Source organism: Fukomys damarensis, unplaced genomic scaffold, assembly GCF_012274545.1.
Source record: "Fukomys damarensis isolate Sample0158 unplaced genomic scaffold, DMR_v1.0_HiC HiC_scaffold_16, whole genome shotgun sequence".
In the NCBI taxonomy this organism is placed as follows: Eukaryota; Metazoa; Chordata; class Mammalia; order Rodentia; family Bathyergidae; genus Fukomys; species Fukomys damarensis.
Genome location: NW_022900928.1, coordinates 4,429,929 through 4,451,481, shown reverse-complemented (window position 1 = coordinate 4,451,481; position 21,553 = coordinate 4,429,929). Strand labels below are relative to the sequence as shown.

At 37.3% G+C, this 21,553-nt stretch overlaps 1 protein-coding gene across 2 annotated transcripts in view; it reads left to right on the top strand.

Annotated features, from left to right (window-relative positions):
• Window positions 1-21,278, top strand: part of Mettl15 (methyltransferase like 15) — a 192,375-nt gene extending 171,097 nt beyond the window's left edge. Inside the window, exons 7-8 of one of the 2 annotated variants that reach the window (XM_010640439.3) lie at window positions 18,083-18,438; window positions 19,534-21,278. In XM_010640439.3, coding sequence (XP_010638741.1) covers window positions 18,083-18,438; window positions 19,534-19,563 — 386 coding nt within the window. In that variant the 3' untranslated portion in view covers window positions 19,564-21,278. Of the gene's footprint in view, window positions 1-18,082; window positions 19,010-19,533 lie in introns of those variants that run through there. The other variant, XM_010640438.3, reaches the window with a different exon arrangement.
• The last annotated feature ends 275 nt before the right edge of the window (window positions 21,279-21,553 follow it).

Genomic DNA, 21,553 nt, shown 5'->3' with positions numbered 1-21,553 from the left:
CTTTCAGATTAAGCTTTAATAGGTTGCAGAGGTTAAAAAAAATTATATATTTTGGGAAACTTAAGTAGTAAAGGATAAGTACAAGCTCTATACAATAGTAAGAAGGGGTCTGACAAGACCCTTTCTATTCACCTGTGGATAGAAAGATAATGATCTCAACTGCACAGCAGGTCTCAGAGAGACTAGAAGACTCAGGGCTGTTCCGGACGTTATGCAGCTTAGCAACCAGACTGTTGTTTTGCAGCCTCAACAGTAGACAACTTTGGGTCTCTGATCTGGTAAATTACTAGTATTGTGGTGCGCTTTGGCTACTCACTCTCTCTAAGTTTTACAATTAACTATGTTCTAGGGTTACTATTTTTTGCCTATTCAGATCTTCATTTGTTTTTTCTGTTGTCTCATAGCTTCTTCTGTGCTTCAATTCCTGCTTCTTTTAATCCTGCTTCTTCCTCCCCTCCTTTCTTTTCTTGGTCAATCCCTCATCCCCACCTGGGTTTCAAAGTAAAGGATCTAACTTTTGCTGCAGTTATCCTTGACTTTTCATTGATAGAACTTTACACCTGTTCTGTTTAAAATGGCTGGTCATAGACCACAGGATGGCCAGTTTAAAATGGCTGCTGTTAGACCACACGATGGCAAATTTGCATTATAACAGCATCATGGCCGGAGGACACAGCTGCACTTATACATGAGATTCTTCCCTGGGGTTGTAGTAATTATTTAAGGAATATTTCAAGTAAGAAGTTGCTCTTAAAATTGTTTTTTTTTCTCCTCTAAAATAGTTCACCTACCTTATATGAAAAAATTGTTACCTTATAAAAACAAGATTAACTCTATAATTCATGTCTTTTTAGTAATCTTTGTTGATAGTCGTTTTCTGACAGTTATTCTAGTATATCACCAAAGCATGATAAAATCAAGTTTCCGAAGACTCTCAAGAAACCAAGCTTTCCTTCCATCTGCCCACCAAATAGGCTGCACTGAAAATCTTCCTCATTTCTCTAGTGTTTCTTTCTTTCTTTTTTTGGGGGGGGTGGGTACCGGAGATTGAACTCAGGTCCTTGTACTTGCAAGGCAGGCGGCAGACCACTGAGATAAATCCCCGGCCCTCTAGTGTTTTTTTAATAGGTTCATCACATAGATAGATAGACAAACAGAGAGGGGTTTATTCAGTAGCTGACCTTGGCTCATAGCATGTCCATGTGCAGAGTACTCAGAATCAGGAAAGCTCTTAGTCTGGCTGAAGGTCTGAGGACCTGGGAGTGCACTGGTATTAAGTCCTTAGAATCACAAGTCTGGAGAGCCTGGAATTCTAGTGTTTAAGGGCAGAATACTATCTTAGCTCCAGAAGAGAGTAAGGAAATTCCCTGTGCTCACCTTCTAAAAATTCCATCTGGGTCCCCCAGTGAACAGGTAGTATCTACTCATATTGTGTGTGGATCTTGTCCACCTTTTTACCAACACACACACCAGTCTTCTCTGGAAGCCTCCTCACACTGGGACCCAGAAGCCACACTTTAAGGCTGTAGATATTCCACAGTCTGGTCAAATTGACCCCTAAAATGAAACATTGGGGTCCTTCGCCCATTGTCTTCGTGAACAGAATCTGTCTTTCTTCCAACCATGTGAATTTATTTAGTGAACATTCCCTTGGCCTTCTGTCACTGTTCTCTTTTGAACATGCTTTTTAGTCTTTACCCCATCCAGTCTGAGAGTTTCCCAAATCTTTTTATTCTACTTCCCTTTTTATTATAAATTCTGTCTTTAAATCATTTCTCTCTTTTCTCATTTTACTGTGTCTAAAAATAGAAAGAGCCATTCATCACTTTAAAGACTTTGCTCTTTTATGTTTCTCCTATCAAATATCTTAATTTATTACTCTTATGCTCTGCCTTCTTCAGTGTCCCCACACATGTGCGCAGTTCTTTCAGCTTCTTTGCAACTGTCATAGGAAGTGTGGGTTTACCCCAGTTTCTAATCCATAGTCCTGAAGTGACACCATCACTTCACCCCCGAGGGCAGAGCTTTCATGTTCATCACCTCTTCTTTTCAGCACTGCTGTGCTGAGATGGAATTTCTACCACAGGAATGTGAAGGGCACAGACAATAGCACTCGTGTGTGTGTCTCTTTCTCCTCTCTCTCTCTCTCATGCTTCATCCCTTTTATATTACAGCCAAGGTTCTTTCTTATCTGTGCTTTCTGTTGTATTCCTGAATCATGGATGAAAAATTAATTCTGGAATCATGCACACACTTGTGTTCTATCTCCCGCCCTATCATTTACTAGCTGTGAAAGTTTAAATGACCTAACCTTTCCAAGCCTAAACCTTTCTAAAGTAGTAGAGATAATCATTCTCCATAACAACAATGACCTATAGGGTTACAGCGATGATGATTGGAAATTAACTTTAAAACCGTGTATCCTAGTGCCGGGCATATGATAGGTACTCGACAAGAGGAAATCAATAAAAAGGAGTTACCATTTCTAGTTAGTAATAAAATATTCTCAAACATATGCGAAAGACAGTTTAAAATTATGATCATAAATATAAGTTCATAATGGAAAAAGGTCATGAACTGATGATTAATTAATGACTATTTAATAACTAAAATTTATCATCACAGAAGTGCAGGATTTTTTTCTAAAATGTTTATGTCTCTTATGAGTCACACAATAGGAAATTTAAGAAAAAACTTTAAAAACCTCTAACAGCATTCAGCCACCATAATACAAATATACCTTTGCATATTTTGCTCTTTATTTATTGTCACATTTTTTAGTTGGAATGATTGAATGTATACAAAGTTGGATTTTCCACTTAACATTTTGTCCTATTGCTTAATTTCATGCCGATATACTAGATATGAGTAAGAGGTACCATTACTCACCTATTTCCTTCTTACATATTTGCTTACTTCCAAGTGGGGCTTTATTAAAATCCTCATAAGAAATAAGTTAATTATATTTCAAGGGTTTGGGGGTTCAGTCCTCCAAAGTAGCAGCATGAGCGTGGCTTTCAGCTCTTGAAACAGCGCCTTTCAAAGTGGTTACCATGCTAGAAACCAAAGGCCTTCCCTGGGCATGGTCCAGAGCACTGTTCCTGGAGAACTTAGTGGGTCAGAGCAGGTGGAAGAACGCAAGATACGGGGGGAGGGGGAGTCCAGAAGATCCAGATGTGGGGGAAGAAGATATTTATCATTTATGTTCATTAAAATCTGCATGCTGTTGGCCCCCAGAGAGGTTCATCTTCACTGAAGGCTGATAATCTGTCTTTCAGTGAGCCTGTGAGTTAAAAGTGACAGCACAAAATGACTTCACTGGAGAAGTTTGTATTTTAGTAGAAGAGAGAGATTTTTAAAGAGCACTGTAGCTTAACTGAGAAGTGTTCTGTTGCAGGTAAGTATATCAAACAGGGACAGGCATCTGCACCTTGGAGTTCAAGGATTAATCATGATTACACACTGACCTCACAGGCAAGAGGAACATTGTTCATACCTTTTCCCAGCTCTAGGAAGTGATAATGGCCCATCTCTGAGAGCAAGATCACATTAGATAGAATATTTGTTAAAGTTTCAAATAAAATATCTCATGAGTCTTATTAATACTAGAACTTCCTGCTTAGACTTCTGCTTTCTCTTCACAGCATCTTGCAAACAGGCCTCCGTCCCTCCTGAAAAATCTGAACATTAAATTTCAATTGCCACCCTAAATAGGTAGCAGGAACCATAATTCAGTATGAGCTAACCCATCTATGCTGAGAAAATTAAGACACAGGTAGAGGATAATTAGTTTTATTGAAAAACAATGTGTGAAGAATTTCAATCTTTAATTCTGAGCCTCGTTTCTTGCCTCACCTCAGCAGGTGATACTCTTTATTACCATCCTGCCCAGATCTATCTGAGCTTCTCTCTGTGTGAGGGTCTGTAAACCTCAGCTACCCATCGTGAGATCATGTTCTCATCAGACTTAGCCTGGTAGGAGTTAAGGGTTAGACAAGACTCTGAAGAAGTTGAAAAAGAGCCTGACTGAATAAAGCCAATTTTATCCAGGACCATTCGGGTTTCCAGATTTTAATTAACAGTTTGAAATTTGTAATATTACTTGAATTTCAGATGGGTGAGAACTTAACACTATATTAAAGGATCCCAGTCAAAAGGACATGAATTGCGTCACAGAGACTTATTAAATGTGATGGAAATTCAGCAGACGAGTGCCGGCAAACAGGTGCTAGAGCTGAATTAATCTTTACACCCTGCCACTCAGGGGATTGCAGTGCGTCACGTCGACAGCCACAGCATGCTGCTAATTTCATTCACAAGCCCAAAAATCTCAATACGTTCTAGCCTGTGAATGTATTAAATTTTAAAAAGTGTAAGTAGCATAAGGATATCCCAGATCTAAAAATGATAATTTCTTTCTGGGACTGGAAGCCATTTATCTAGCCAGGAGCAGGGTGTTTTTATGAATGAAATCCATCTTCCTGCTCTCCCATACAAATTGTGTTCTATTATTATATGTAGTACAGACTGTTACTAAGCAAGATTGTCTCTTCCTTCCAATGTGAAATCCTTTGTGAGTCAGAAGGAAATCGAGTATTCACGTCCTTGGTTTCCAGCGCCTGTCTTCATGCAGAAGTTCCTTCTCCCATGAGCTTCTCCCTGTTCAGAGTTTAGGTAAAGGAACTGGAGTTGAAGATAAACACAGTACAACTACATGATTGCTGAAGATTTGGGCATAATTACAAGTGGTTAAGTTGGCAGCAGAAAAGTCAGCTAACTCACGGTTTGTTCTCACCAGGAATTCACCTACTTTGGGGTCCAGGCCTCTGAGAATTCAAGCCAATATGTGATGCTGCCACAGAACTGTGCACGTGCACGCACACACACGCACACACACACACACACACACACGCACACGATCTTTGAGCAATTCAGGAAGCTCCTGAATTTGTACATTCAGGATACCACTTATGGGACATCTTGATCTTCATCTGGGATTGGAGTCTTTTCAGTGGGCTTTCCCCAGTGCCACCTACTGCGCACCAGTCCCTGTAGTGGATACGGACGGGCCTCTGGGCCTTTTGCAACCTAGTGCAGTTGGTACGTGAGCAGTGCAGACTGGTCAATAGCAGCTTCTCGAAATCTTGCCAGAGAAGATGGCAATTCAGTGAGTCTGAAGCTGGAGGAAGAGGGATTCCTCTTCGGCACTCCAAGTTGATGGGGCACAGGCACAGAGACAAGGTGAGTCCGCCTGCTTTGCTAGAAACGTCTCATACAGTATGCAGAAAGTTTGGTCTTCTCTCAGCATTTCTCAGGAAGCTCTAAAGAAAATAAAGGGAACTGGGCTTAATTTTCCAAGATTTTAGTGAGCTCAGCTCTCCATTCTGCATTGGGTATAAGCTTTTCTCACTTGTTTTGCTTAGCTGGAGAACATTCAGCACCCCTGTCTGGAATGTAAATACAAGAGCTGCCTCCCTGACCTGAGTTAGGAAAAGCCCATATGTACTACATTGAATGACTCTGGATTCTAAGTCAAGTTCGTGTAATCTGTACCTGCCCTGAAGTCTTTTGGTAATGGCAGTTGCAACTGTTTCTTTTCTAAACCCACTATCAAGAAGGCAGATGAAAAAGAGACAAATGCACAGTCTAATAACCTGAGCTAACAATGAGTTATTTTCAATAGAGCAAAAGGGACAAAAGCCAAAGGTATCCATTACCGTTCCCAGGGTGCGAGCCCAGAGCGCTTGCCGCCTTCGCAGGTGCGCAGTCTTTGGCCTGACAATGCAGGACTCCCCAAGGGAGCCGGCAGCGAAAGCCAAACTCTTGCAACTTGATGCAAAGTGATTTGGCCTCCATTAAAACGTCTCTTGGTAAAAGGCTATTCAGGCTTAGAGTAGAGATTCCACACTTCTTTTCTCCCAGAAAATGAGATTGTTGTATGAAACACCAGACATGGAATCAGAGCTTCTGGAGACCACTCTAAGCCATGTGATATTGTCTTAGCTTCTTTAACTCCTAATCAGGTGAAAGGAGATGAGATGCCTGGGCGGCTGTGCCATCTTAACATCACTGCCTTATTTTTAGCACTTAGAGATGAGGAAACATGAGAACGCAGGACTCTGAACTTTATGCAAACCTATATGATCGTATGGGGCACATCCTACCCTGGTGTGGGCTTTGCAGGATGTACCACTCACATCAGCTGGCCGGAAGTGTTACCCTTCTCTGAGATGAGCAGACTTTGGGTCCCACAGACCCGAGTGACTCTTTACAGCCCCCTGAGTTAGGGAATGCACATCGAATCCTTCCGTCTTACAGCTTTAGCTGGAAGTGAGGGTGTCTACCACTCACATCTCAGAATTTGTGGAAGGATTTAGTGACATCATGTGACATGTGCAATGTGATTCATACAGAACCTACATTCAGTGTTTTCCCACAAATATTACCTGAAAAACAAATTCTGTCGAACGTTAAGATAAACCGTATGATGTTTATGTCGCGTCATGAAATGTTATGGTAAAATACAAAGTTCCTGTTGTCAAACAGCTGAGACGCGCTAGGTAAGCACAGTTAGTTGTCTTCAGAGCTGAGTGGTGATGGGGAGCTCAGTGGTTACTCAGTGGCGGCACCTGGTGCTTGGTCCAGATGCAGGGCCTTTTGCTCAGGAGGTCCCCGCGCTGGGAGCAGTGAGTGGAAAAATGCTGTGGTTTAGGGGGCCAGGTTCTCCTTCCTTTTTGTTTCCATGACAGCATGTACAAGCTTTTTTTTTTAAGGCAAGGTCTCCCTTTGTCGTTCAGGCTGGCTTTGAACTTGCTATGTAGCCCAGGCTGGCCCCTAACAGCGATCCTCCTGCCTCAACCTCCCGAGGGCTGCAAGCATTTTAAAAATACAGAACCAGTCCCAATGTTTACATGCCATTCTTTTCATTGGGTAAGAATTCCTTGAGGGTAAGGAGTGTGTATTCAGAAAAGCTTTCATCCTTGGTGTTTAATACATTATGAAAATAAATATTAGCTACATGAAAGAATGATGGATTATTAAGGATGTACATTTGTTGAATTTTGCCAAATATTTCTGATGCCAACTTAGACTATAATTGTTTTAGTCTAGACAACTTCTAGTAGTAACCTGAAATTTGACTCAGCTATAAGCATACTAAGTAAACAGGCTTAGGGGACCATGAAAACAGAGAGGATGGGTTGAAGTGACTCACAAATGTGTATTGTTGTTGTGAATCTATGCTGAAGAAAGACACCTATGCAGAAGGATGTTCCATGCAGAGTAGAGCAAAAGGAATAAGAAAAGAGAGAGAGAGAGAGAGAGAGAGAAAAGAAATGCATTCTTAACTGCCAGAGCCAAATTGTGTACTGAGATGATAAGAAAAATCTAGAAAGTCAACTGTTGAAAATAATCTGCTGGCCAGGTGATTGAAACGTAAGGTTGATGGTTTAGGGTAATGAAATTAGGGTTCCTGAAATGCTTATCATCAGTTATTAGATAGTGATGATCAAACTAAAAATTAAGAAGAATAAACTCTCATTCTTACTCCATTCTAAGTCTTCATACTTTGTGAAGTACTAAACTTGGAAATGCACCACTAATTTGTAAGTTGGGAACATTTTATACATTAGTTTGGATGTTGGAATGTGTTAGTCTGATGCCTGACTCAAAAAACTCATGTACTGCATTTAGGTTTTCCATAGCCTTCTTCCTGATCTCCTCTACTTTTAGTCCAAGGTGAGAGAATTAGTTTGCCAGAACCTTCAAACTGAATGTATCAAATCCGTTTCTTCCTACTCTGTCTGACAACTGAGAATAGCAACAAGTAAAAATGTGAATGGCATTCATAAATGGGCTTTTATGTTAAGTACAGTATGCCTACATGCTGCTGAATATTTTTTAAATTTGATAGTCACAATAGTCTTGTGAGAAGTGTTGTTATGCCTCTTACAGTGAGGACGCAAACTCTGAAGTTATGCATGTGTGTTGGCCTACTTCAGGCACCCATAATAAAGAAGTGAATGGCCTGATCATTGGAGACATATATCTCTTACAAATAGCTTGATTATAGCTGTGGTGAAAATAACTATTAAAATATAATGACAGACATGCAAAATATTAATGGAAATACTATGTTTCCTTGGTGGAGTGCTTCAATATTATTATAATTAAGTTTCACTCAAATTAGTTTAGACATTTACTGCAATTCCTATCAAAATACTTATTCTCATATACTGGATTGATTTTTCCCAAATTTAATTGGAGGCAGTAAATGCATAAGAATGTCTATGAAAACATTTTAAAGCAGTTAATGGTGGGCTGGAGCAGAGGGCGGGGTGGGATCTGCCCACTCATAGCAAGGCTCAGTGTGTAAAGCTGCAGGAATCAGTAACTAAAATAATTGTGTATTGGGAGAAAATAGAGAGATCATCAGGGGGACACGACTGAGAATCTAGAAGCAAATTTACCTGAATATCAAAATGTAGTATATGCTCTACTTTGAGTAAAAAAAGAAGGCACTAAGAAATGAGAACATTGGCCATGTAATTTTAAATAATAAAGTTAAATCCCAGCCTCATGGTATGCTAAAAATTCATTTTCATGTGGGTAAAATATTAAAATGTAAGAAATAAAACCAGAGATGCACCCCCAAAAGAGAGCTGATTGTAACCTCGAAGTGGCATTAGCCTTCTCAACATTTGATAAGACCTAGAACTACTTTATAGATGGTCAAAATTTTTAACATTTGAGTTCAATCTCAGGCACCACAAAGAAAAAAATTTATATGCCAGAAACTCTGCAAGATATGGAATCATAGTCTGGGGAATATACTTTCAATAGTATATGAATGACAAAAGGTTAATATTTCTATTTTATGAACAGCTCATCCAAAGCAATAAAGAAAAGCATACATCACATCAAAAACATGGACAAAGGATTTGTTCAAGCCGTTTGTAGGTGGAATCAAGTGACTGTTAGATTTGAAAAGATGCCCAACCCTACTAATTGCCCCCCCAAAAAATGCAAATTAAAATGGCAGTAAGCTGTCATCCCTATATCAGTAGGCTCTACTTTAGGCTAGTCGAGGTTAAAGAGTGCTAATTCCCATGCAAGGATGTGAGGAGATAGACTCTCATATTCTATTGATGAAAGTAAATTGGTTTCATCTATTTAGTGAGTGGATTTAAAAGTATTGATTCAAATTTAAGTGGACATAAATACCCTTTGACCAAACAATTTCAATTCTACAGACATACAAAGTCCACAGAATGTGACAAATTTCTCAGATGTGACTGTCATTCTACTATGTAGAAACTTAAAGTGTGTAGTTCATATGTTTCTTGCACCATTTTTTATGAAAACAAATTAGAAAACATCTAAGTGTTCCTGCTACACTCCCAATAAGAGCTTCAACAGAAAAATTTATAACATTCCAATATACAAATAACAAACTCACTGAGAGAGAAATTAAGGAAACCACACCTTTCACAAGAGCACTGGAAAAAATTGAAATAGTTAGGAATCACCCTAACAAAGGAAGTAAAAGATCTTTGCATTGAAAATTACAGTACTCTGAAAATGGAGATGGAAGAGGATATCAGAAAATGGAAAAACATCCCTTGCTCTGGGGTAGGAAGGACCACTCTTACTTCCCATCATATTCTCAGTTGGCTGGTGCTATGCTTGGCCCTGTAAATGTTTGTTAAGTGTACAGACAAAATGAGTTATAATGTATCTGCAAAAGTGGGATCATTTTGATAGTAAGCAAAGCAAATGGAAGATCAGTTTCCAGATTATCCCCTTCATATATATCAGTCTAGAGTATTATAATTACTGATTACTGTATCTTTTATGTAATATATATATATATATATATATATATATGCAAACATAAGTATATGCATATTTTTGATGTGTTTGTAAAGGGAAAAAGAGAAGGAACCTATTGTTTGCCCCCTAAAGAAGAATTTAAAAAGTAGTGACATTAACTATTTACTTCATATGCCACTAATCATATTTCCTTTTGCTCTATTTCCATAGTGTGTACTTCCTGAATTTAAAATTACTTGCAGGTATCCATTTGCATGTGCAAATGACTGAGTAATTAAGGGTGTACCCAGTCATTAGCAAATAAAATTAGATATATGCAGTCATTTGTATCAAAACAATGAAATTGCTAGCAAGTTGGAAAGTTCAGGTGCTCCGTCACATCGTAATTCAGTACCGGCAGCCACATTTCACACAGAAGCCTGGGTCTAGACCATGATTCTTTATAATTCTGTTCATGGTTACTGTGACTAAAAATATTGTGCTCTTCATTTAGTTGCTCATTGACAAGGCATTGCACTCTTCATAAATTCACCCAATGATGTGAATCAAACTATTTATACTAATAATCCTGAATTTTTATTCATTCATTTGTCCGTTTTTCTCCATTCATTATCTATCCATTATCTTTTCAGCAAACATTTATTGAGTGTTTACCATAGTAGCTTTTAATCTTGGCTGCATCTCAAAATCCTCTCGGAAGCTCTTTAACAAGTAGTGATTCTAGGTATTGAAGACCTGACTCAGTAGGCTGGAGTGGGGCCAGGCATCTTTATTTTTGTCAAAAGAGCTGCAGGTGACTGTTATCTGCACTCAGAGTGAAAATTCACAGGCCTCTCTATGGAGGGAGATAATAGCGCATATGAAACAGCTCCTGTTTGCAATATCAGAGGCAAAGGAGAGAGTGCCTAAGTAAATTGTGATTACAGCTGAGTGTGATAAATGCTGTATTAGGGACAAACACACCTCTTCCCACTCAGAACTGATATACATTGGCCTTGTCTCAACTCTGTCCCACTGATGGTCTATGAAGCAAACTAAATGACCAAATTGTGATTGAGACTATATTTTCTGTCTTGCCTACTCTATTCCTTAATCAAATGAATTAGCTATACTAGACTCTGTGATTGAACACAGGAAATGCAGCAGCAGAGAGCCCACTTTCTATTTCAGATATAAAGCTATGGGAAATTAGAAAGAGGTGAAGAAAAATTGCCAAACAGTGACTCCTCGGGGCAGGGATCATGTCAGTCTCATTAATGTTTTTTTCTCCCTATGGCCTAATTCAGAGACCAGCATATGGACAGGCATTGAATCTGGTGTAGTTGTAGAATCTTTGCTTCCTGACGATTTATTCCTAACTTGTCTGTGCACATGTAGGAACACTCTGCCACTTGCTATCTGACCAGTGATTTATCAAGGAAATCCCTTTTCGCTTTTTCAAAGGCACAGGGCATTTAATTGTCTTTCAGTTCAATAATCTGAGGAGCCTTGCTTAATTCTTCATGCTCGGATGTTTTGTCTTTCCTTCTTGTCTGTTTGTACCCTTGCTGCTGTGTTTTTACTGCTTTGGTGTCCATTGTCATATGCTCTTCATATTCATTTTACACAGTTTGCATCATCAGCCTTTCTTTCTGTGAGTTACACATACTAAGTACTAGGGTGATGGAAGACTAGCCCTGGAAATTTAACCATTACAAAGTAAGGTGGGAGGTGTGTCTTTGGCTCCAGAATACCACTGAAATTCTCCACAGAGCAAACACAACTTCTGCAGGACACCCTTCAGTGATCTCCTGGTCCCTAAGGATGAGACCTCAATGATTAACAGGACACACATAGAAATCCTTTCCAGGAAGCCCACTGGACATAATCTAGGTCAGAATTCCACAAATAATAGCAAGAAAACCTCAAAAGGAAAAACTCCAAGAATGTAAGTTATCATGATATATTTAAGACCTGAACATAATGAACATAAGTCATTTTCTGTGACTTTTTTGACACTGGCAACACCAACTTGGACCTAATAAAGTAAAGCTGTCTGATTGCAGTGATGTTAATTTGTCAGCTGCAGGTTCATATATAATATAGCTATACCTCATGTGACTGATTTATTATCTTGGTCACTTTTTGCATTGCTGAGACAAAATATCCAACACCCAAAGTGAAAGCATGAAAAGCTTACTTAGCTCAAAGTTTGTAGAGGGTTCAGTCCATAATTGGTTGGCTCCAGCAGTGTGGCATGGCAGAGGGCCCTCACAGAGGAGATAAAAACAGTTCATGGAAGGTGGAAGGCAGCAAAAGCAGCAAGCTGTAAGCAACAAACAGTGACCCTCTTCCTACCCCTTATGTTCTATCCAGTCTACCCGCCCTTAGAACAGGTAATAGTCACACCCAAGGGGCACCCTTAACCCTAGCATCACACCATAAATCAATCCCAGTATCATATTCTTGATGCTAGTATCTTACACTCTAAATCCAGCCACCTCTGAAAAAGCCCCATCTATGAATTCACGAGGCTTTGAGGGGACATCCAGATACAAACCATAACATTTATATAAAATTGAAATTTTATTATTAAAATATTATGTGAATACTTTAAAAGTAATTTCCTCAAATTAAAGACATTAGTTAAGAGCCTCTGTTTTGCAGCTAGGTGACTAAATGAACTATTAACTAAGTCAGGCTGTCCTGCTGGCATAGGAAGTTCAGTTTCTGCTGGTAAGAATTGTCTCATATACTTCAGCATGTTGAATGAACCAGTCCTGGTATTTACATTGAAATGTCCAGGTTGATTTCAGGAATTATTTTGTTATTTTCACCTTTAAAAAACTGTTTTCTGTTTTAGTTAATTTTTGTTGTTTGTTTTGTTTTTGTACCAGGGATCAAACTTGGGACCTTGTACTTGTGAGGCAGATGGCAGAACCACTGAGCTAAATCCCTGGCCCTATTTGTTTGTTTTTTAAGACAGGTTGATGCTATATAATTCAGGCAGGCCTTGAACTGTGTAGCTCAGGCTGGCCTTGAACTTGCAGCAGTCATTCTGCCTCAGCCTCTGAATGCTAGGATTGCAGTGTGCACCACCATTCCTTGCTATATTTTTATTAATTTTTTAAAACATATTTATTGACAATAGCATGCAAATATGTATTAATTTCCCTGCTTTTCACATTTTATGAATTTAGTTAACATGAAGCCAAACTTGACTAATGCAGTGCAATGTAAAGACTGCATCATGAAATAAGTCTTTGAGATGGAAGTTCTGTGATAAAATGCCAAGAAAGGGAAATAGTTATCAAGTTAAGCCATGCTTTTAATTCCTGCAAAATATTACAAATGATGCTAAGAAGTTTTAAATTATTAAGTCAAAGGGGTATCTACAGCACTAATTGATTGATATGCTACATGAATGTTTCCTATTTTACATAAAAAGATTTGGTTCTTTTTTTTTTTTTGAACCTGGGATTGAACTCAGGTCTTGTGCTTGTGAAGTGAAGCAGGTACCAGAACCATAGAGCTAAATCCCTGGCCCTAAAATGTGTTTCATATTACATTTCTCCTTTCAAAAAATTAATCTTGAATTATTCAAGGTTTGCATTGTGCAAAGAATTCAGGATTTCCAGCTTCCTGAGGCTTCCTCTGAATCCAGGCCCCCCAAATATGAGGATTGCGTGTTTGCTTAGGTCTGAGGAGTATTCAGAAACACTCTGCTCAGTGACTGAGCTTTTTTCTGGAAGCTAGAGTTGAATAGCAAAGGCAAAGAAGTGGCTTTTCACCCTCTCCAGCTTTGACTCTGACTTCCTGTTCTGAGTGAGCTGGCTGTTGGAGGGACATTCCCCAGTGCCTAACATTATTTTAACCTTTCAACTAAGTTATTTTTGTACAGGAGAGTGCGAGACCATCACCCTGATTGTTTAACTTTACACAGGGAGTTCTCCATTGTGGTGCCTATAGGATATAAATTTTTCCTCTCATACAGTTCCCACAGAAAACTGTTCAGATGTGTCTATACTCCTCAGTGCACAGACTACTGAAATGTGAACAAAAGCCCCTCCCCATTAAGGATATGCAAATGCCAGTCATCCTCTTAGATCTTCATTCAGTGCAAATCTGAATGCAAGCATTGTTTTCCTGTGGAACATCATTCCTCAAGGTCTTTCTTCTAAATCAAAGGGAAAATTCCTGTATAAATTCATTGTACATTAGGTATTAACATCACATATTCTAATCACTGTAAGTTTAAGAAAAACCATATTTATTAATTTATGTAAAAGTCAGCATTTTTGTTCATCTTAATTATTTAAATAGGGCTTCTGTATAATTAAATAACATGAAATATAATATAGATAGTGTCATACATGTATCATTCTGAAATTTGCATCTTTTCCATATGCTAGAGGCATTCCCTTGTTCGATATACATGGCTTTCACTTTTTTCCCGTTTTGCAAATCATCTTTTGATTTCTTGGTAGTATCCTTTGAAAGATCAAAGGATTTTAATTTTGATGAAGTTCAACTCACCTAATTTTTCCTTTTATTTTTTGATGTTTGGTGTTATATCTAAGAATATGCAGAATTCAAAGTCATGTTATGTAGCCTTATTTCTTCTAACAGTTTTAGACTTTTTGCCCTTACACTTATATTTTTCATCTGTTTTGACTTAATTTTTTTATGTGATATAATATGAATACAACTCCATTCATTTATATGGGGCTGTCTAGGAGTCCCAGCACTATTGCTTCAAAGACTGTCCACCGATACTGGCACTTGTAATAAATTAGCTGACCGTGGATGGTCAGGTTTATTCATTGACTCTCAGTTGTATTCCATTGGCCTCTGTGTTAATAGATATGCCAGTACCATGGTAACTTTTTCGCTATTGCTTTATAATAAATTTGGTAGTCTGTAAGTGTGAGTACTCCTGCTTTATTCTTTTTCCAACATCATTTGGGTTCTGTTGGTCCCTTAGAACCAGCCTGTCAATTTGTACCAAAAAGTCAGCTGGAATTCCATAGTGGTTACATTAAGTTAGGTTACCATTGCCATATTAACTGTACAATGTTAAGTCTTCCAACCTTTGAACATGACATATTTTTTCATTTACTTAGGTCTTCTGTATTTCTTACAAAAATGTTTTTATACCTTTCAGAGCATGAAAGTTCTTTACATTCTTTTTTAACTTATTTCTAAGTATTTTATTACTTTTGATGTTTATTGTGCATGGAATTATTTTCCTAATTTCATTTTCATGATTATTTCTTGCTGGTGTTTCAAAACACAACTCATCTTTGCATGTTAATTTTGCTGCCTGCTATGTTATTGAATTAACTTATTTAATCTAACAGTTTGTATGTGTGTATATGTGGGACCATTAGGAATTTCTACTTAAAAGATTGTATTGCCTTGAATAGGGATTATTTTACTTTCTTTCCAAATCTGAATGTATCTCCCCCTTGTCTAATTTTTTAATTAGAACTGCCACTACTATATAAAATAGAAGTGGTCAGACCAGATAGTCTGTCTAATTTTTTATCGTTGAGGACAGTCTCTTAGTTAACATTACAAAGTTAGCAAAGCCGGGCATGGTGGCACATGCCTATAATCCCAGAACTTGGGAGGCTGAGGCAGGAGGATCACTGTGAGTTCAAGACCAGCCTGGGCTACATAGTGAGTTCCAGGTCAGTCTCAACTACACAGTGAGACCCTGTCTCAAAACAAAACAAAACAAAACAAAACAGTTAGCATTGAGTTTTTCAGATATGGCCTGTATTGTGTTTGGATAGCTGCCTTCTATTCCCATTTTGTTGAGTGTTTTTATTACAAGAGTGTTGAATTATATCAAACATATTTTCTGCTTTGCTTGAGTCAATGATGTGGGATTTTTTTTACTTGGTTAATTGATGTGTTACATCAATTGATGTTTTTATTTAGAAGTATAGTTGCATTGCAGAAATAAATTTCACTTGCTGATGATGTATAAGCCTTTTAGTCACATGCTGCTGAATTCATTTTGCTATTATTTTGTTGAGGGCTTTTATATTCATATTCTTATAAGATATTGGTCTGTAATTTTTTTCTGATGTCTGGTTTGGAAGAATTTGTGAGCATTGTTATTAATTTTTTTTCTGTTTTGAATATTTGGTAGAATTAATTGATTAAGCCACCTGGATCTGGGCTTTCCTTTGTGGGGACAATTTTAATGACAGATCAGTCTCTTCTCATGTCATAAGTCTGCTCAGATTGTCTGTTTCACCTAAATCAAGTTCAGAACTTTGTGTCTTTCTGGAATCTAGTCATTATACTGAATATGTAATATTTCTCATATTTTAAATTTATATTTCCATAATTAATAATAATGTTGAACATCCTCTCATATGTTTATGAAAATGTACATTATATGTTTTGTGAAATATCTGGTCAAACATCTGTCCATTATTCATATCAGTTGTTTGGCTTCTTATTATATTGTGAAATTTCTCTATTGTGGATAAGGGAGCTTTGTCAGAGAGCTTTGATTTTAGTGTCTTCCTTAGGTTTATGGTCCATTGTGATTTAATTTTTGTGTATATTATGAGGTAGAGTTGAGGTTCATCTTTTTTAGCAGAGATTCATTTTTGTTGAAAAGATTCCTCCTTCTTCATGGAACTGCGCTGACCACTTGATCAAAAGCCAATCGCTTGTATAACTGTGGTTCTTTTTCTGAGATGTCTGTGTTTCAGAGCTATATTATCAGGGGCATGTACACTTATAATTGTGTCTTTCTAGTGTATTGACCTTGTTCTCAATAGCGATGTGTATCTTTTATTTTTACTTTTAAAATACATATATTATAGACAAAATATTGTTTTATATTACTGTTTTCTCAATTATCTCTACATTTTTATTGAAGTATGTAGTACATTTTTGTTTACTGTAATTATTATTGTATTTGGATTTATTTTCTCTTTTTGCCATTTATCTTCTGTCTCTTTTTTGTTGTTGTTTCACTCTTCTTATCTGCTCTCTTTTGGGTTAAACTATTTTTTGTGGGAAGTTTTTTTTTTAATTCTCCATCAGTTCATTAACTTTGTTCCTATGCTTTATATTTTGTTGCTTGATCTAGGAACTATAATTTGTACCTCTTACTTTTAGTAAAACATCGGAGTCTTGCAAGAGTTTACTTCCATTTGGCTATGCTCATCCTTTGTGCTACTGTTATTATATATAGTCATATCTCTATCATAAACATAAGATATAGCATTATAATTCACCTTAAAGATTCCTGAGTCTCAGTAAATTGAGGGAAGAAGCAATATTCATTTATCTATATTACTTATCTCTTCATTCCTCTCTATTAATCCAAGTTACTGCCTGGTTTCTTTTATTTCAGCCTAAGGTATTTTTCCTTTAGCATCTTAAAAATGTAGACCTATTCACAGTGAATCCTCTTATGTTTCATTTATGAAAGTGTTTTTAACTTTTTCCTTGAAGAATAAATTCAATGGACATAATCTTCTTAGAAAATGTATCTTTCTTCACATTTTGAATTTTATTCCAGTGTCTTGAAGCCTCAAAAATTTTAATGAGAAATTAGCCATTATTCATATTTTTATTGACTTTATCTAATGTGAAATTTCATGGTTAGGTGGTGATGGTGGTTTTGTTGCTGTTTTGTTTTGTTATTTGGATTCTAGTGGTTTAATCATGAGGTGCATAGGTACACTTTCTTTATTTTATTTGAGTCCGTTTGGATGCTTGTAGCTTTTTCAGCAAACTTGGGCAGATTTGAATTATTTCTCTAGATGTTTTTCCACCCATTCTCTTTCTCCACATCTAGTTTGGCTTGCTATCCTTATGAGGTATTAAAAATATTTATGACACATAGTTTTAAACTTTGGAAGAATGTTTAAAAATCAAAGAAGGTAGTTGTGCAGAGCGGCACACACCTGTAATCTCAGTATCTTTGGAGGCTGAGGCAGGAGGATGGCCATTCTGAGCCCAGCATAGACAACTGATCAGTAAAGTGAGACCTGCCTCCAAATGAAACATAAAAAGGGGCAGAGATGTAGCTCATGCAAAATCCCTAGGTTCAGTACGTAAGGTGAAAATTAATGAATGAATTAATTAAAAGAGATAAGTATGGATGAAATGCCAAAATGTCCAAGAAAATTTAGCTCCTTATATATATAAGTACAAGCACTGCACAACTCAGCGTATTTATATTGGGAAATATTAATGTATCTGTCCACTTTCCCGTTTTTGAAAAATTTTTTCCTAGGTGCATTTCCTCCTTCTGCTATTTATGCACGGAAAGACTTGCTACAACGATCAACCCATGTTGCTACCAAGACTTTCCAAGCTCTTCGCATATTTGTGAACAATGAGCTCAACGAACTCTACACAGGACTTAGGACAGCTCAGAGGTTTCTGAGACCTGGTGGTCGCCTTGTTGCCATCTCCTTTCACTCATTAGAAGATCGAATCATCAAGAGATTTTTGCTTGGGATAAGCATGGCAGAAAGGTTTAACCAAAGCGTCAGACAGAAGATGGTACAAGCCTCGGGTTCAGATCCTGAAAACAAGGAAGGAATTGCTGTAAAAGCTCCTTTAATGTGGGAACTGATAAACAAGAAGGTACTTACTCCCAAAGATCAGGATGTGCAAGATAACCCCAGAGCACGCTCAGCCAAGCTGAGAGCTGCTATCAAATTATGAGAAATTTAGCATAATATGATCTTCACGTTTTCCTTCAGTGATATTCCTGAACACTGTAAGACAGCTTAAAGTATAGGGCAGTGTTGAAATTGATGGTATCTAGCCTTATTTTTCTTCTCAGAAAAAAATTGTAAGAAAACTTAGCATGACATGGAGATTTCAGCTGGGAAGCAGCAGTGTCTCTAGATTGGAAAAATGCATTTGTCTTTGCATAACATTTGACTTTTGAGACACAATCCTTTACCCGATAAGGAAATAATAAAAAATATAATTTGTGTTTATCTAAATATGTAAACTGAAGTTGTCAAAGAAGAAGAGATTATAATCATATCTGCATGCCCTAAATTCTGAAGTTAGATGTTCACATTTGCAAAAGACTTTCTGTGGCTCAAAAAAAACTAGTGATAGTCATGAAATGAATTTTAATTTCCCTAATTGTGAATAATTAATTGGCATAACTCAAATACAGGCTTTTGACAAATTTTACTTTTCAAATATTATTTTTAAATGTATTATACTGATGAATTTCACTGTTGAAATTAAAGTTACTTATTGTACTGGGACTTTTCATTATTAAATGAGCTAATTTTTCATGTATTGCAAAGTAAAAAATGTGGAGTTACCCTAACAGCCATCATAGAGAATTGTTTTATGGAACTTACATTTAATGTCACATGTCTATTTTAGTAACAACTCAGAAAGCCTTTAGTAAATAATATAATCTCTTGTTTGAATCATGCATTTTAATTGAGCTATTCAAAAGAATTCAGAGTCTCTTTGAAGTAGAAAACTATCTGATTTATTCAGGATATTAAAATTAATGTTCCCTTAATGTTTTTACTTAAGTATAGTAGCTATAATCAAGAGAAAGTGCTTATTCAGGATAGATCTACTTGGTAGAGAACTCTTTAAGGAATTGATGAGATTGATTCATAATTCCAGTACTAACTTTTTATATGTAAGTATGCATTTTTTATTTATTAATTGTTCAGTAATTACTGAATTTGTCACTAGAGAAACCAAAGTAAGTACAGTACGCAGTGAGCCATCGTACCCGTGCTGTGGAGTCAACAGTCCTGTGGAGGAAGAGGATGTGTGTTCCACAGTCACAAGAACCATTGTAAAATGGGCACAATGGAAAACGTTGCATTTGGAAAAACCAAAATAGTGTGTTCGGAGCATCTAACAGGAATTTGATCTATTGAAGAAAACCAAATCTGACAGCATAATACTCCTGAATTGCAAGTTGAAGGATGGGTAAGAAATAATGAAAGAGTTCATAGGGGGCATGGTGATTAAAGACACATGTAAATGAATATTCTCGTAAGTAGTTATAATTGAAATATTTGCACTATTAATTTGCTCAAGACACAGTACTTCAAATGCAAGAAAAAATCATATTCTCAATTATGTTGATAGATTGGGAGTCCAAGTGAATTATATGTGTGTGTGTGTGAAATAGATAAGAATTAAATATATGACTTCACCTCAGACTTATTTTACTTCCTCTGTTAAATTTAACTCAGTTTCTGAACTTCTTTGGTGCTCTAATTTAGTGGCTGTATATTTAAGTCTGAACAATCTCGCAGTGAAATCAGAATTAGAAAGAATCCTGGAAAACAGTATGCTCCAAACAGAAAGAAGAGAATCTAATGAGATTAGTCCCCTGACACTTACCTGAAAACTTTCCCAAGTTGCTCTAATTTAAGTTCCTATCTGAGAATCTGATTAGAAAAGAACAGGCCACAGTCACGTTAAACGATTCCCCTGATTCATCAGTCCTTTTTTATTATTAGTCCATGTTTGCAGATCAAAATATCTACATTCCTTGTGTGGAGTTGGTTCACGTACAGAAAACATCTCAGTTCCTCTTTTCATCCCCCTCCTCAATCCCCTCTGCATCCGATACAGTTACTATGGAAACCATTTTCTTTCATGTTAAGTGGAAGTTCATTATGGGGGTTGGATGGTGTTCAATGCCAGAATGCAGCGCTCATTGGAAATCCAGTCGTTTCCGGTGTAAGAGTTAAGCTGAGGTCAGACTGGAGCAGAGCAGGCCTTTTATTGATAGGACTGGTGACTGAGAAGAGACAGAGAAACAGGGGAGAGTGCCTGGTGCGGAAGCAGGCGGACATCGGAGGGAGAAGCCTACAAGCAAAGGGACATGCAGGATGGCAGGCAGTCCCTGGAAGGATAGGAGCGTGGGACAGATGTTCCTCCTCGGCGTCCTCAGGAGGAGCCTGCCCTGGTGACTCCAGGACTTGGGATCCTCACCTCCGGAGCACTGCAAGAATACATTTCTATTACAAGCAAACCTGGGTTTCCGGTAACTTATGACTTCAACCCTAGGAAACCAATACTCTGACAGATAAAACTCTTGAGTAATATGCATGAAAAGTCTTTCAGTAAGCTCGAAATTGGTTTCAAAATGTTCTGTTGTGAAACGAGTTTAACTCTTTTTGGTTACTAGTCTTTGTTGTTGTGTGCGTAATATGCTTTGGGCAATATGCAAGCAAGTTTTACACAGTTAATGCTGGAGAATGGTTTTGAGAAATTCAAACAATACATAGTAGAAGGTAAAAATTGTTCCAATGAATATATAGTGCTTTTCTAATAAAATGTTTCTGAATCTTTGTATTGAGTGCTTTAATGAATGATTTTAGCCTAGCACCAATGTCTTGTAGTACACAATTCACAGTTCTTGGTCACCAATTTAAAAAATTAAATAAGTACACAATTTTTAGTTGCCATTTCTATTTTGTTTGTTTGTTTTGGTTTAGTTTGGTATTTTTGTTTGTTTTTGAGACAGGGTCTCACTATGTATTTCAGGCTTGCCTTCCACTCACTACGTAACCCAGGCTGGCTTCAAACTTGTAGCAATCCTCCTCTTGCAAGCAATGGCTTCTGAGTGCCGGGATTGCAGGCATGTGCCACCATGCCCATTTTGTTTTGTTTTAAGAGTTGGATATTAGTTACTGTATTCTCACTGAAGTTTATAGGACTTTTAAGAAATTTTAATCCTATCTTTTCTATT